This window comes from Symphodus melops (assembly GCF_947650265.1).
Source record: "Symphodus melops genome assembly, chromosome: 23".
Lineage (NCBI taxonomy): Eukaryota > Metazoa > Chordata > Actinopteri > Labriformes > Labridae > Symphodus > Symphodus melops.
The window spans coordinates 10,553,435-10,568,416 of record NC_136713.1 but is presented as its reverse complement, the minus strand read 5'-3'; the positions used below and the strand labels follow the sequence as shown (position 1 = coordinate 10,568,416).

Sequence of the window (14,982 nt, the reverse complement as noted above, 5' to 3'; positions counted from 1 at the left end):
TCCTTTGAGTTTGGAAATCACAGGAATCACGGAAGCATGTCTGAACTGTGCATATCTACATGGACTGTCATTCGAAAGTTCATCAGATCGTGATTGGACGAGGACAATGGAGCCAGAAGTAACCTCAGACCAACACTGTCTCAACCCTGCACCTGTCTGTTTCACTCATCAGACACAAAAATCAACAATCAACACAGACTGAAAAAGACACTCAAACTTCACTCGACCTCCCTCTGCAGTTTGCACATTTCATGTTAGTTATTTTCAAGGCACATCTCCCTCACGTGCATGATGTTCATTAAATACAGTATATGTATTCATAAATCATAGGTCCTTGTTTCAGTCTGCACAAATGCAGCATCAGGAAGAAGGAAGAAATTTGAACGATACACGCTCATTACAGAGGGGGCATGATTTGGTTTATCATATGGGTTGCACACAGGGAGGTGGGACAAAATCTATCATTACGACAATTTAGCGTATTGTCTTGCATAATGACAAACAATCAAAGAGGTGACAACATGAAACAGAAAATGTTCATCTTAAATCAGGCAAGTTTGGCTGCAGGAATACTCAAACTTCAGAAGTTGTTTTAAACTTTTCATCTTCATGATATACTTCTATCTCATGTGACGTGGGAAAGAAAACAGCAGATCTTTGAGGGGGAATGTTGTCACACCAGAGAGGAAGAAACAGCCAAAAGTAGCAAATCAGACAGCATTTCTTTTTCTGCTTTACAGCTCAGTAAATCTCCACATGAGGACCCTGTCTGGGAGACAGAACTATTTTTGTCTCGCTGATGTTGCTCAGGCTGCTTTTTGTCCCTGGTGCTGACGGCACAGCTGGATGTGAGGACTCAGACACCATGATACAACTTTTTTTTTTAATAATCTGGTGCAAATTCCCATTTAGAACTGTGAGATAAAACAGCTGCAATAGCTTTCTTAGGTCTTCTACTATAGGATCCTGATTGGTTGGAATGCACTTTGGATTATTCAGGTAAAGTTAAAGGTACTCAGGATGTAGAGGTTTCCATAAATGCTGTGGGCTTTATTCTAATGGACCCTTATTTTCATGCAGTATCCTCCTTTTTCCTGTATTTTCACCTCTAAATAGGGCGTACACACACACACACACACACACACACACACACACACACACACACACACACACACACACACACACACACACACACACACACACACACACACACACACACACACACACACACACACACACACACACACACACACACACACACACACACTCCCTTCAGAGGTTACAGTTAAAACAAAGTCTGGGACACAAAGCAAACAGAACATGCTGCTGCGTCTTGACAGGCCTCTTTGATAATGCTGCAGGAGACGACGGTGAGCATGCACCTCATGGAGGGCTGTGGAGATATCATGCAGATGTGTGTTTGTAATCTGTAAGCTTCTTAGTGACACCAAAGCACTGCAGGGGCCACTTGTTCTTTCCTCTGCTGACGATAATTAAGCACAAGGCCGTGTATGCACGTCAGAAAGGCTGACGACTATCTCCGCTTTTCACACGGATAAATTAGGTGACCTGGGGTGTAAACCTCAGCACGTCCCTGGTGTGTTTGTTTACACGCTTATCTTAATCTTTACAGGCACTTTATTTTTCCAGAAAGTATATGTTATCACTCCTGACCTCGAGGATCTCACAGTCAGCACAGAGGAGGAAATCTCACCCAAGGACACTGAGGGGATTTTGTTACCTGGAATTATCATAAAAGCAGGATTATGGGGAAAGAAATGTAAAAAATGAACGCTTTCTGTTTATTCTTGAGTTCAAATGAAGGACTATAAAATGTCACTGGAGAAACATGACACGTCTGAGCCATACCCTCCAGAATGTCTAATGTAAGTGCGCTCCACCTGTCAACAACACCAACATCCTCGAAAACATTTGCAAAATCACAGATCTCTGCATCCCACGTTAACATTTACAGCCTGACAAAGAGAAAGAGCTTGCATATTAAAAAATGCAACCCAAAACGATAAAGCAGTAATTACAGTACAGCATCTAATCATGCATGACTGACCTAAGTAGCTACAATCCATCAATTTAAATGATTTCACAGTGGCTTTAACTTCATTTCCAGCTTAACGTCCCACAACACATTTCACTCCTTTTCATCAGTATACCCTAATAAAGCAACCAACTACACCGAACTATGACGATATAATAATTACAGCACTGCATTTTCACGCCAGCGAGAATTGCAAGATGCTCACGATCACAGCGCACACTAAGAGATTTACAACAACAGCAAATCTGTGGTCAGCACTTTGAATGGCCTAGTTGAACTTGCCTTGCCTAAGCTAGGCTAACTAGCATCCCAAGTGAATGTAAATGACAGCTATTCCAGTAACATGTAGCGTAAAAACTTGCAGTTCCTTTAATGCCCACCCGGCTGTGAAAGCCAAAGAATCTCCATTTACCTCAATGCTGGTTGATCCAGCAGAAACAAACAACAATTTAGATCTGAATAGCTTACTGTATACCGTAACAACATGCATTTTTGTCAAAACTGATTTGTGTTGATTTTAGGTTAAACATTGTGCATACATTTGCATGATTATGGGCATAGCTGTTAAAAGCTAAAGGCACGCCTCAACTCCAACACAAAACCTGTGTGTCTGGATTGATTCAAAGATAGGGTGAGATTTGGCATTTCGGACATGGTGACCGCCATCGTTCAGCTTCAAAACAGTTCCTCTGAAATTAAAGGGGGACGACCGAGAGACTTCATGCATGGTGTACACAGTCTACGATGTAATCAATCTGATATTTCTTTACATGGCTGTTACTTCAACTCTTCTGAACTCACCTGCAGCTCCTGCTAGTCCGTTTAGCAACAGGTGTAAATGTCTCTTCAGACAGTGCACAGATGTATCTAAGAGGCTCCAACTTGTCCTAAATTTAACAGAAAACAGTTTCTTTCTTTCTCATTTATGTCTCACACCTCACGTTGTCCCTGGAAAAAAGTTCACACAGGGCTTCCTGTTTCAGTGCAAACTGTTCAAATGATTTGAGTTTTTTTTCCACTGTTTGACATTGTAGTAGAAGGGTTGTTTTTATCTCTCTAGCTCTGCAGGATACAGAAGCCTTAACTCTAATCTCACATTCTGTTTCATACTACCTGCTGTGAGTCATCAGAGCATGCAGTCACTCCAAAGTCTTGTGTACTCCGCGTCAAACCTGTCACCGAGCGTCTCTCCTCTAACTCCTGAGTAAACAGCAACGTGTTCGCTGACGTCAGCTCGAGCCTCTCCTGCATCACCTCAACACAAGCTGTCGCTGTGGGATAAAAACAGATTCAGACTGGGACAACTTTGGTCTGACTGTTTGTCTCAGGCGCGTTCTGACACCCAAATGCGAGCGACACCATATTTAACGTGGACTTTTTCTCACCCCAAAGTTGAATATCAGCAAACAAATGTTATATTAAAAGTTAATAAAGTGCAGTCTGATGGAAAAGCCTGAACTTCTGTGTGGTGCTGTACCTTGTGTTCTTTGCTGGGAGGCTACTGAGGGGCACATATGGAGTGCAAATCTATTCCCTGATATCTGACTGACATAAGGGGACTGGATCTGCCAAAAGCCGGGAGTATCAAGGAAGACAGATAATGCTACAAAAGTGAAACAAATCATGGATAGTTAGACTTGTGAAGAGTCTTCCGTTTGTATCACTTGAACATGTGTATGTTGAATTTAACATGTGTTGTTCACCTTTAATTTGGAGCTCGTGTTAGACATCTGGATTTCTGTTCTCCTCTCCAGAGAGAAGTGGTTCCTGATGTTTTCAACTTGTCCACTGGGTCCTCGGGTATCGCAGCAAAAGTCAAGAACTTACACTTAACTCTCAAGAACTGGAAGCGCGGATTGACTTCTGGAGTCAACGAGGGCGCTGCAAACACCTACGAGTCTTTAACCTTTCCTGAGGCCACTACGAAGCCCAGCGTGCCCCCGGACTAATCCTGGCACAAGTCTGCTGATTCATAATAGAAAGACGCCCTCACATCCTTCGTCGTCTGCTGCTCCACTGCTCCAGCTCTAAGATCAAAACCGCACTGCTGAGAGAGAGAGAGGACGTTTGGCCGCTCAAAGTGCTACGCAGAGGTGAGGAAAGGGTCAAAGAGAACTTGAAAAGCCCCCTCTCTGATCCAGCCCACTTATCTGCCTCCTCATTTAAGGTTCACCTCGGCTCGTCATCGCTGTGTGCACTCTTATCGATAGCATTGATATTGCTGCGCAGGGTTTGCTCGTCTTTCCAACTTATTACCCCTCAGTGACTCCAGACTCGCTCCATTGACGTCCTGCAACTCAGTGGGAGTGTCCGAGCTTTGTATCCACTCAAGCGTTATCTTACTGCGCTCACTCCAGTTCACTGGCATGACTCATGACTACTGCAGCACTTAAGATTTACTTTTGGTACAACTGCTTTCTTTCCTTGAAAGAAAAAAAAAAAAATCAAATGTCCGTGGCACACTGAAAATAACTTTACTCTATTTTATTGTGAGCCAGCCTGAGGAAGCTAAAGAGAAACATGTTCTCTCACAATAACATTCAGTGAAGTTATATTCAGCTCCATATTGAAAGGGTCATTTAACACAAGTTGCAGATGACATAATTTACATATTAAGCGATGCTACAGTTCTGTAAGACATAATACCATACCATACGATGCAAGATCTGTGGCTCACGATAACAACATCACAACACAACAATTGTGATAACTTCTCTACAGCACTGAAGTTTGAAAACCTTTAATGAGGCGTCCTGGTCAGACAGCTTGTGTGAACACACTGAGGTGGAGAGAACTACAAGTCCGGCAGGTTGTTGGAGGAAAAGAGTCGAGTTGCACATTGGGTAATGTATGCTGCGTGTTTATGTGCCTTACATGAGGGCGGCTGCCGTGCCATTGTTTCTTTATTTGACAAGTCTCGTTTAGATTCAACTCTGAACTTTGTGAGGCTGAAAAACAACATTTCAAAGTATATTTAAGGTCTTATTTGAACAACCCTGCCGCACTGACGTCATCTGTAAGTTATGTGATTTTTTTGTGTACTTTCGGAGGAAGTGTGCTGAAGAAAACGTATTATTATGAATGTTGGACAGAGGCCTAATAATTACACAGATTGTGAAATGAACTTTACTGGCCATCACGGGTGATTCGCCTTCCACATCCTGCTGCGTTTTTTTTTTCATGAGAGGTGCAGCTTTACACTGCTTGTCTGCGACTCTGCTTTATTGTGATGCGTCTCCTGAATGACATTTTTTGTCTCTAATAAAGCCGTAGAGAAAGTGCAGCAGTAACACGCGGCTTCACACGGCCTGTAAGCGCCTGTGCGAGCTGCTGTCACAGTGTCTGCTCCGACATAAAGCCGAGGAACATTCTGCATGCTGTCTCGGCAGGCAGTCACTCAGCCCTCCAGCGCTGTGAGCTTAGTGACTCAGCAAAAGTCAAACCCTCCCTCCACCTCCACCTCCTCTTCTTCTGCCTCCTCTTCTCTTACTCTGCGCCCTCTCTTTGCATCCCAGACACATGGCTGGCACACTGACAGTTTTCACAAAAGTGGCACTGCTGCGGCCTTTGAATCACACTCTGCGGGTGCTACCTCGCAAAACTTGTTTTTGCCAGCATGTAACAGTGTCTGGGCTATATCTTAAAATCAATTGCAGTAAGAATTTCACAGGGGTGAACTTTTTTTCAACTGCATGCAGGATAAGAAGAGAAAAAAAGTACGTGTTTGGTCATATAAAACATCCATGCAGCTAAATGTCAATCACAGCTTATTTGCATGCATAAAGTACTTAAACACAAGGCACAAACACAAAGACATGTTAAGACATGCACGATAGGAACACACACACACACACACACACACACACACAATATGCATGCAAATAGGATACTTCAAAGGTGAACTCACAGCACATAGTATGAAACGCACTGATGTTAGTGAAGAAGACATAATCAAAGACATACTGTGGCTGAAAGGGTGGTTGGGCGGCTGTTGTAGGTGTACCTACAGTAAAAAGAAGCCTCCTTTCTTATTCTTTTCTCATTCACAGTCAATTTGTTTAAGAGGAGTCTGCTCTATTCAGAAAAGGTGACACTCTGAGCACAACGAAAAAATGGACAATTTGTGACACTTATTCATCCTTGATTCAATAAAAGATGAGTACTTCTTTACACATTATACTTTCATTTTAGGATTTTTTTTTTCTGTCAAATTACTAATATCTACTGTATGTAAAGATTCATCTCTTCAAGTCTTTGAGCTTATTGTTAGAAAAAAAACCCTAAACTAAATAGCAAGGAAAAACAGTTTCTAGAGTGACCCAGTGTAACCCACAAGCATCAAGATACACCCACAGCAGATGCTCCCTCTGCAAGCATGAATGACCCGGTGACTGACAAACACTGTTACCATAGAAATCAAAACATTTCATTGAAGGAGTTAAAGTTCCTGGAATAAACAATAAAAAAGGAAAACTCACAGGTAGGCGGCCTTGCCCTCTTCTATTTCTTTGCCCTTGCCGCTGGTGGCTGTTTTCTTGCTGCAGATCGTGCGTGTGATGCACATCAGCAGGCCACAGTGACGCAGGAAGAAGCAGCTGACATCCACCAGCACGAGCAGCAGCAGCAGCACTCCCAGGCCGAGGCCCACCACCGCTCCCAGCCCCAGGCCGCTGAACAGGGATTCTGCTAAGGCAGTGAAACACACACAAGGACACAAAACAAACACAGAGGGGAAAACACTGTTAGCAATTTTGTGCAGTTTGTGCGCTTGTTTTCTACGACTAAGAGGTCAGGGTCAGGAGAAGAGCAGAAACACAGGAGCAGGTAGGCGTCCAGAGGACGTTTCCTCAGGTTGGGCGCCTGCTGATGTGAGGCCTGAGGTCAGTTTCATTGCTCCCCCTCCTCCCACGCCCATCCACACAGGGTGCAACAGTGCTGTAAGCGTGATACCAGAAAAGTAGAGCAAAAAGAGCAATTTCACCCTCCAAAACTTTTCCTTGGGTTACTTTCAAACGCCCTCCAAGGTCAAAGAATTCCTCCGGAGCCAGCTGGAGAGCTTCCAACGCGCAGATAAGTCCTAATCCACTACACGTCGACTCAACACAATCCTCCGCAGACGATCTTGATTATTAACACGATTCCACCAAATTACCTCCAAAACAAATCAGTCTCAGCTGTGCTAACTTTCTAAGGTAGAGCAAGTGGAGGAAAAGTTTTAAAGACATCAAGAAAAGGGAGATCGTGAGCACTCTGCAGCGGGTAGAGGAGGCTTATCTTGGTGATTAATTTCTAACTCCAGGAGACTTGAAACGTCTTCTCCGTTGAAGGATTTAAAAATGCCGTAACCTTTCAACAAATCTGATCCAAGAGCATTGTACATGTGTGTAACTACCGAACAATTTGTCTTCTCCTTTTGCCCTCAGGCAGCACATCTACCTTCTGTATCACGTGCCAAGTGTCAGCATCTCCAGGTCTACAGGCACTAAAGTTTGTGCTCTCTTTCCAGTGATGTTGTACCACTCTGCAGCTCAAAGAAACACACATCAGAATTACCATAAAGCTGCTGCAGCCTCTGTGTCCGCTGGGTGCCTCTTATTTCATAGCTCCTAGCGTAAAGTGGATCCACGTGGGCAGCAAAGTAGGAATTTTGCCTGTAAGAGTGGAAATAGATTCTCTGCGAGCAGTCGGGACTCAACGCTCTGAAAACACATCGGGCCCTCGGCCCGGTTTGGAACAAACATACGGTACCAGCTTTCTATTGAAGGTAATGAGAAAATGAAGGCGGTGCAATGAAGGGAGGCTCCCAGCGGGCTCGGCTGAACACAGTTGTGCCCTTAAGTGATCCGGGGGGTTGAGCAAATTGAACATCCAGTGTGGGATCACAGCTGACAGCTGGAGGTCACACATTTCCAGGAGTAATCAGTGAGGGGAGAGTGAGAGCGAGCAAACTTTCCTACTTAAAGATGCTCTCATATTGGTGTTCAGTAGCCTGTGAGTTAAAACGATGGATCTGGCATTAATATGAAGGTGTAAGCAATAAGAGGGCAGCCGAGTGAGGAGGTCTGGCAGCTCCAAGTTTGAAAAAAAGGAAATCTCTCGGGAGTTGGGAGGGCTCACTGCCAGAGCCTTCTCTCTCCTGTGTGGCAAAACAGAAAGTCATTGTGAGCCCAACGCAGAAGTTACCAGCCTCGAATCGGGGTTTCACATTCCCGCCTACATGCCTGACAGAAAGATGAGTTTGCTTGATTTTAAACACATTTGAGTGAGTCTGGATGGAAGTTATCCAACTCAGTCTTCACTAAACTCTGTCAAACTGAAAGCAAAGAGCTCCAGGATTCGAGAAAGTGTAACCCACTAAAAGATGTCAGCATCATTTCTAGCAAGCAGTTTCTCATTCTGAAGCAAGAGCACATAGGAAAATCAAAATAAAGAAACCTCACTTTTCTCAGCCTGTCGTTGCTTTGTATAAAGCAGAGCACAAGTCAGGAGGCAGTCAAGAAAGTTTGAAAGGTTCACGATAAAAAAAATCCAGCCATGCAGAAGAAACTCGATACAATAATAAAAAATCTGTAAAGCCGAGGCAGTGGAAGAAGGCTTTCTGCAGAAGCAGCATCCTGCATGCCTACTTATTCTGCCTTGAACAGGTTAAAGGGATACCTCAGTGTGTCAAGTAATGCATTTCCATAAAGTTGCCAAAGACATGTTGAAACTAAAAATCAGTTCAGTGGAGGCTAAGATACCTTGACCCTTGTATGGAGCCGCTCTAAAAACCCTGGAACCGAAAAGTGTCCATGTCTTGGAAACACAACCTCCACATCATCTCATCAGTTCCCCAGGTGGAGCTCTCTTTCTGCAGCCCCTCACTATGACTGTCATGGGGTAATCTATCCTGATTTTAGTGTCACAGCCCCTTCAAATCAACGCCATTCCTGCGTCGTTTCCTTGGTGCGGCTGAAAAACTCCACACTTTAACCTCAAACTCCCTGTTTCACTTCAAATCCAGTGTGCTGCAGCGCCGAGCCAAAACAACACAAAGAGTTCCAAATGCTCCACATTGGAAGTCGTCACTGCGTGTCACGACTTCAATGGCTCTCCTGTCGGTGACTTTGTTCTCAACTCGGAGCGGAGACTGCAGACAAGGAGACTGGCAGCGAATCAAAGCGCAGAGAGACAGACAGAGAAAGAACCCTTCTGGCAAAAGGAATTCCAATTAAAACACTTTGCGTCGTCGTGATTCCGGGGATGTGGGATTTGAAACATGGAGACTGGATCAATATTTTCCCAGCGCCACAGGCTACTGTTTTGTATCTCACCTTCTCAAAGTTCATCTGAGTTAATTTGGCTGCTGAAGCGGCGGATTCAGAGGCGGTAAACAACACTTCTCGAGCTCCCCTGAAGCATCCACATATTCCAGAAGAAAGCGGGAACACTAATCCGTTTGTTAAGGCATCTCCTTTCATAAGGCTGCGGTGCCCTTGAGCTTTCATATCAATATTTACATTTTTCATCACACAAAGCGCCCGTCTGTTTTATACATGCGTTACACTGGAAACATCGAGCACTTGTGATCATTTAAAGCAGAATGATTGTTTTATAGAATCACAGCTGCTCTTCTGACTTTCAATATAAAAACATTAAAGCATCAAACATCAACACTGAAAGCCAGAAAAAGTTATGTTGTTCATATAAAGCACGGCCCACTGACTATTTCCACTGAAAATCCTATTTGATCAAAGTGTCACTTTTTGGGAGGGCGCCAGCCGAAACTCTTCAGTCTGAAAAGTGAAATCCATGAACATCAGACTTTCATCCGATAAGCAGAAAGGCTCTAAAGTGCTTAGCAGCAGCTTGACAGTTTGAGGTTGGGTTTGAACAGTACATGCTTGTTTACTTGTTACCACTTTCTCGTCATTTATTTGATTCAATCCCAAATTTAGAAGTCTGCTTCTTCAGAGGAGGAAAACATCAGAGTCTCAGTGGTACTCAGAAACTATAACATGCAACAGGTGCATTACAACCTGATGGACATTTCACATGTTTTTTTAACCTTTTCAAAAGAAGACGTCAAAATAATGTTTTTTTAATATCCTCTTTAAAGTATGGCTAATTATACATTTTTAAATCCAGGGATGAAAAACAAACAAAAACCATCTCTTCTGTGTCTCCTCATCTTCTTACAGTCGTGCTAACACAGTTCAGTATCGTGTTGAAAAGCTGCTTCATAAGAATGAAACTAAAATCACTGCAGCAACCAAGTACATCCCAGCAGCGTTTCTTTAAATGAAGTACGCTTTTGTTTTCTAAGTGGAAGGATCAAGGCTGCTTCTCTGGTGTCTCCTGACTTTGCGAACAAACAGTACACAAGACTTCAAAGTGTGGGAGGAAACGCTCCAATAAAGTCGTATCTACCTTTAGCCTGAGATGGTTTTTTTTGTTCTGTGAGCGAGGAACAAGAAGCGGCTCCGATCTCTGTGGAGGGAATTAAGGCATGACAAGCAGCTTAACTTTAAATGTATCAAACAGAGTAGAAACGCAGCCAAACAAGTGAGTGGCCATGAGTCAAACTGCTCTCAAGTTAGCAGCCAAGGTGTCTTCAGACAGTTAAGTGGAACATTATGATGAAATAAAAAACGACAGAACTCAAAGAGAAGATTATCCACACGTTGTTCATGAGACACGGTCAATATGATCTAAGTTTTTTTTGTTATTAAGAGTATCTGGAACAAATAACGATGTGGTCACGGTGGCTCCAGCTGATTTATAATCTCAACATGATTTGAAATAATGGGGTCAATCCTGTAGGAGGGTCTGTTATAGAAAAGAGGTCGATGTTTCTCTTGTTTTGTAATGAGGGATCACCTGCACGCCGGCTGATGTAATAGGGAAGTTTAGCTGAGAAATTCAGTCTCCTGTATTCGCTCTCAGGTCAGAGTGTGTGCAGAGATGTAAGGGCTAAGGCTACACACTGGACCTAAACTCCATCGGACATTTTCTTAACCTTATCTAGACTAAAATAAATGTGTGCTACTGTAACAGAGTAAAAGTGAAACTTCAGATGCCATATCTCTGCTTCAGTCTCGTGTGAAAATGTCGAGTTTAATAGAAATATTTTGAACGTTTGGAAAGGCCACCAAATAGGGCTTCATCTAAAGAATTGCACATACATTGTTTTGGCTTTTTCTTCAATGTTGTTTTTGTTCTCTTCCTTTTTGTTCAGCCAAAAAGAAAAAAATCAGATGAAGAGATTGTATGTTGAATGGCATGTTTCAAAGATTGAATAAAAAGTACTGAAACAAAGACGTAATTTGGTGCTTTTATTGTGAAGACTGGACTGTGAGTTGGCCCTAACTATGGAGACGATGTGGACGTCACTGCGTTGTTTTGTCCAGTTACGGGACGGCTGGACGGTGAGCCTCCGAAGCATGTTTCATTCAGTGATTCATGAAACTTGTTGTCGTGACGACCCCTCCCTTTGTGCTCCACTCTGCCTGTTTGTTGCTGTGTTAATGAGATATTTCAAGTGTAGGTGATTACGACTTCTAGCGTTCGATCCACTGAGCTCATCTTGAAAGAGGCGTCGGATGAGGCTTAGAGTCTACTCATTTTCAGTGTTGAGTATTAATTCATATTCATACATATTATCCCCAATAATGTTTGTAGTTAATCCATTGTTTATCAATGTCAAACGTGTCCTCATAAACCACATATTCAGAAACACCCAGAGTGTACTTCACTTCCTGTTTGTCGTGCGTCTGTAGCTGTAAAAATGCATCATTGTCCATTTCATGCTGCTGCTGGAGGTCAGTCAAGCAGAAACACCCACTGACAGTCAGAGCAATATTGTGTTTGGCACAGCCTTTGCCTCTGTACTCTGGACTGTGGACAATAAAGCATCAAATTGACTTTGTGTCGGATATTATGAGGCAGTGCTGGGTACGGCTCACACTACAGATGACTTTGACTTCAGTTTGAGAAATTCCTGTCAAAGAAGCAATGATTGTTGTTTCTATCATTCGACGTGATGTTCAATATTGTGGGCTGCTCATCCTCTCGACCAGCATCATCATTTATTAATTGAGTTTTGTATTCATGAAACGAGGGGCTGGAGGAGGAACAACAGCTTGTTTTGGTTTCATTCTTGTGCTCAAGAGCGACACCTACTGGATCAAAAGGTCACACACGCTTCCTTAAAAGACGTTAAACTACTCTCGAACACTGCTCATGCCTAACATTTGCTTGTGCATGCCTTGTTCTGCCTAAACTGTTTTAAATTGAACAATTGAATACTAGAAAAAAAAAAAACCTGCGTGAAAGAACCTGGAGGTCAGTGAATACTCTGTATCACATCACATTTAATCTGTATCTAATGTCCCAAGTGCCCAAACAAAGACGGTCCAACGTACTGCCGGACCAATGTTTCGAATAAACTCAGAGTGTGTGGGAGTAAAAAGCAGCCTGGTTATTTTAAAGAGAAGATTTGTTTACCTGCTCCTCACACAGTGGCGACCATTGACGACCACACGAAGGGTTCCAGCCGTATCTCCTGGCACTTCTTGCAAATAACTAAGTGTTCTGTGACTTCAGTTTTAACAAACACCAATTCTTGAAACACAGTGATCATTACTTCTTATTTCCCTGCTCTATTAACCCTTTCCGCTGACGTCTTCTGATTACTTGTTGATGTATAGGCACATTAGCCATTTTATTTGATTGCTTGAGATCTAACTGCCTGTGAGGCACCTGAAGCCATTCATACACATCTTACTTTGACAATACAAAGTCATTAGGCCTGATCGACTGTTCCCCGATTTGATCTGCAAGGAAGTGACTCGATTAATGATGACCTAGCGGCCATTCATTGATTGGGAAGGGAGCAGGTGCTAATCTGCGGGGAGGATAAACATAATCATTTGAGGATGTGAGTGAGGATTCTCCCCGAGCGCTCACTTTGGAGAGTTGAAGGCAAAGTTTTTCTGAGCAGGCCCTCGGAGAATTTAACAATCATTAAATCCTGCCTAGTTTGAAGGACTGGGGTGAGTCTTTCCTTTGTGTCTGCTTCTAAAGAGGAAGAAGCTCTGATGCAACTCAAGTGCACTCAAGAGTCGAGATAGAGGGAATGAAAGACCATGGGAAATTACTGCGAACTTAGGATAAGACTCAAAAGACTCAAACGAAATGTGGTCTTCTTTTTCAAGCCGTTTCTGCCTCAGGTCACAAACTTATTTTAACTGTCTCTACCTGCATCTTTGAAGTCAAATTTATATTTTAACTTGAACAAAATACACGTTTAACTCTAAGAGTTGCTCTTTACAACTTGCAGTTCGTCCATTCGGTTTCAACTTTTAGAGATGGATCAAGTCTGCAATGCATGTCATCCCCTCTACGTTGAGGCAGATTACCTGACGACCCGCTGCTCACCCTGCCAATCACATCTGTGTGCTAACGGTGAAGGAGGTTTGGTACAAAGATAGACTGTAGACTACAAGACTGATAGACAACAAGGGCTGCTGCTCTTGTGAAACATTCAGAATCTCAGAGTTCATGGATTTTCATGTGAAGTACAAATGATAAGGGTGGCCATACATAGTCAAATAAATTCAGAAAAAATCTGTTCGTGAAGCGATGTAGGTCTGTCCAACTGTCAGAGCGTTGATATTATTCTCAGAAAAGAACTGAATCAGTCTGTTAATGTCAGGATTCAGATCAGAACTATTACACTCAGTTTTCTTGAACATGCGTTATGTTTTCTTGAGGAGATGAAATCGGGTTTATTTCCAGGACATTTATTAGGATATATATAAAAGTGTTCATCAAAGCCAGGACTAATATCATCACAAGCTGGCTGCATGACTTGTGTTGCTGCTGCCTCTCTCTTTCTCAGCAGGATGTCTGCTGTCGGCTAATGCTGAAATGTTGACACAGTTGATAATGATATTGTGTGATGGTACATATGCTCCCTGTGAAACACAATCCTTTCATCTCAACAGGATTACATCCGTCCAATAAATAAATGAGTGAGTAAACGTGTAAACATCACGGCTCATCTTGTTTCACGTCGTGAAGGACTGCAGTACTTTGTTCACAGAACCGCTCTTAAAAAGGAGACGCAGCTTTTTGGATTACACTGATGTTTAAAGTAGCATCCCTGTGGTTCCTCCAATATGCTCCCCTTCTTTATTTCATATTGCAGTTTAAATCATATCTCTGCTCTTGGTCTTTGGTGCGTCAGTGTCTCAGATTCAGTTGTACTTGAACTCATTACATTCAACACATAGCGCCACTTCACCTGGAATCACACTGATTCTGAAAAAGCAGAGACTTCAAAGTGTGTTTACTGTCCTCAGCTAACGTTATTAGACCTTGTGCTTTCAGAACTCTTTCACCCTTAAGAAATGTTCATTTTCCTGTGTGAATACTAAGCTGTGAGTGTCAGTTTGGCTTCTTTTTCAATCTTAATGCACCTGCATAAAGCTGGAGGGAATGAATTCAGCGGCACCTTTAATGAAAAATCTATGAAATGAATTCAGAATCAAAACAATCAGATCAAAAGGTTTGACCTCAGAGAGCCTGGATAGCTGATGAGTAGCCTCTTTGAACTATAAACCAACCAGCTGATTGTCATGCATATTTTTTATGACACTGCTTTAAAAATGATGGCTTTCATTCTGAAAATTTATGATCCCTCTGATTAATGTAATGGACAGCTATAAAATACCTTTTCCACATTTTGATTTGCTGGCAACACTTCCAGGAAAAGTTTCACTCAAGCTCATGAGAGGAGGAGAGGAAAGGAAGGAGGAGAGGAGGCGAGGAAGAGAGAAAAGGAGAGGAGGAGAGAAAAGGAGGAGGAGAAGAGGCGGAGAGGAGAGGAAAGGAGGAGAGGAGGGGAGGAGGCGAGGAAGAGAGAAAAGGAGAGGAAACGAGAG

At 42.9% G+C, this 14,982-nt stretch overlaps 1 protein-coding gene across 2 annotated transcripts in view; it reads right to left on the bottom strand.

The window, feature by feature from the left end:
- Window positions 1–14,982, bottom strand: part of LOC306818475 (neural cell adhesion molecule 2-like) — a 363,832-nt gene that overhangs the window by 5,769 nt on the left and 343,081 nt on the right. For both annotated transcript variants that reach the window (XM_079336086.1, XM_079336087.1), the window contains one exon: window positions 6,535–6,742. In XM_079336086.1, the coding sequence (XP_079192212.1) occupies window positions 6,535–6,742 (208 nt within the window). The remainder of the gene's footprint in view (window positions 1–6,534; window positions 6,743–14,982) is intronic.